General features: G+C 38.1%; 1 protein-coding gene across 3 annotated transcripts in view; it reads left to right on the top strand.

The window, feature by feature from the left end:
* The window catches only part of ANAPC7 (anaphase promoting complex subunit 7), a 12,046-nt gene extending 10,048 nt beyond the window's left edge, over positions 1 to 1,998 (top strand). For all 3 annotated transcript variants that reach the window (XM_006015209.3, XM_025199409.1, XM_025199414.1), the window contains exons 10-11: positions 298 to 448; positions 1,429 to 1,998. In XM_006015209.3, coding sequence (XP_006015271.1) covers positions 298 to 448; positions 1,429 to 1,618 — 341 coding nt within the window. In that variant the 3' untranslated portion in view covers positions 1,619 to 1,998. The remainder of the gene's footprint in view (positions 1 to 297; positions 449 to 1,428) is intronic.
* The last annotated feature ends 267 nt before the right edge of the window (positions 1,999 to 2,265 follow it).

The raw sequence follows: 2,265 nt of genomic DNA, 5'->3' as shown, positions 1-2,265 counted from the left end.
TGCCATAAGACAATACAATGATGAGGTGTAGAAATACTTTATAAAATGATAGCAATTGATTATTTGAGTCTTACTTTAAACCAGTATATTTATGACCATATTTATCATTAGAGCAAAAAAGAAGCATGTACAAAGAACTAAAGTCCCAAAGAATAGTTACCAACCATAGAATTATTATGCTGATTATTTTAGGGGGGGAAATACTGTGGTAGTTTTTTGTGTCTACTCCATCATGTAATTTTACATGTGGAATATCTGTCTGAACTATTGATTTGAAATGTATCTCTCTGTAAACAGGCAGAGAACAGAAATATGAAGATGGAATTGCTTTGCTGAGGAATGCACTGGCTAATCAGAGCGACTGTGTGCTGCATCGAATACTGGGAGACTTTCTTGTAGCTGTCAATGAATATCAGGAAGCTATGGACCAGTACAGTATTGCCCTCAGGTAAAATTTGTCCTTCATTTTTATATTTCTTAGTTCCAAGAAGTGTGCGGTTTCTGTGGCTCATCATTTCACTAACCCATTTGAATTGTCACAGCAAAGAGAGGAGGAGACGTATGTCAAAGCCACTTCTGTCAATTTTTTTACACGCTGCCTCTTCATTGATGAGTTATCTTGCTCTTAAGATTTTTTGAGTTGGGAACTGTCGTACTTAAGGACAGCAATCAGTATTGCAGTCATAAATTTTTCTAATGTTACCAGCCAGTCAATTGCTGCACTAATAAGGAGGATTAAGGCATGGATTTGTTTATAATCCTTAAACTATTATACCGCCTGTCAAGCACCTTGTGCTCCATTCCTTTTGAGCTGGAAGGTGCTATATAAACACAAGGGATTAACCAAATTCAAACAAAATGATTCCATTAAACATCAAGAAAACAAATTTCTTCTTACAGTAAAGCAAACCCTTGAACACAGAGAGAGAAAATAATTCAGAATTGATAAAATATAGCATTTTTCAGAATAAAATGTCATTTACCATACACTGCATATTCTGTGCAAAAATTAAGCTTATCCTGTGCCCTGCTGACTTAATATGCCTACAGTACAGTGCAGTGCTAGATCGGTTGGCTGTTTATGCCTTGGTGCTAGTCTATTTTTTCCTGTCTCCTCCTGGTTTCTGATGTTTATGTTTTCAAATCATGGGAGGGAGGATGTGGTGTTCAGAGAGTGAATGCTCCAGGGTCAAGGTAATTTGTGCAAAGATGCAGTATATAGTGTTAATGATCCTCTTCCACCTTTTGCTGACAAGTTATAACATCAAGCTGAGATTAAGTGACAGCATCTTTGCTATATTTAAATATTAGCGGCAATAAGCAGGAAGTGGTGGGGAAAGGAAGTGGAGCCTAGCTTTGATTAGACACTTTTCTCATGTTTGCTTCCTTACAGTTGAGGGTAACTCCTGCTTTTTTTCCTTCCCTCAGCTTGGATCCCAATGATCAGAAGTCTTTAGAAGGAATGCAGAAAATGGAAAAGGAAGAGAGTCCAACAGATGCAACCCAGGAAGAGGATGTGGATGATATGGAAGGAAGTGGAGAAGAAGGGGATTTGGAGGGCAGTGATAGTGAAGCAGCACAGTGGGCAGATCAAGAGCAGTGGTTTGGCATGCAGTGAATCTCCCTAACAGGCATGTTTCAGCACTTGTGTCCCACGAGCTCCATTCTTTTCTGAAGAACTTAGACTTCAGTTTTTGTAGTAACAGCCCAGCCTCTCTCTGAAAGTAGCAGACTCTGGAATCACTTAATAGTTAAAAGCATCTCAGTTCTGATCATGTTTTGGATGCTTCCTATTTATTAAGTATGAGATTGAGATTGAACTCATCTGTGCTGGAGATGATTTGTAAGTGGTTTTTAAAGTTTTTTTTCTTTCTAAAACTATAGACACTTAACTGTGTAAAACATTTCATTGTTAGGGTTTGAAACGATGTCACAGTTGTGTTCAAAACTAAATGTTCTTGATCCCTAGTTGCAAATGTAAATACAGGTTCTCTTTATTATTCCTTTGTGAAAGAGGTTTTATTCTTTTGTCCAGAGGTTGGTAGTTGGGCTCACACATGAACTCCCATTAAAGTGTGTAGGAGTTGTGCAGGGGTGTGTTTCAATCAACAGCACTTGTCCTCATGTTCTATTCATCTGACCAACTTGTTTCCTGTGCACAGCATTACATCAATTCTATAAAGGCAGAGTAAGCAAATTCAGCATCCCTGACTTGTAGGACACTTACTTTTGTAGCTGATAATCAGTTTCTACGTACAGAGGATT

Source organism: Alligator sinensis, unplaced genomic scaffold (assembly GCF_000455745.1).
Source record: "Alligator sinensis unplaced genomic scaffold, ASM45574v1 scaffold628_2, whole genome shotgun sequence".
Lineage (NCBI taxonomy): Eukaryota > Metazoa > Chordata > Crocodylia > Alligatoridae > Alligator > Alligator sinensis.
Note: the sequence above shows the minus strand (reverse complement) of the source record. Positions and strands in the feature narration are given on the sequence as shown.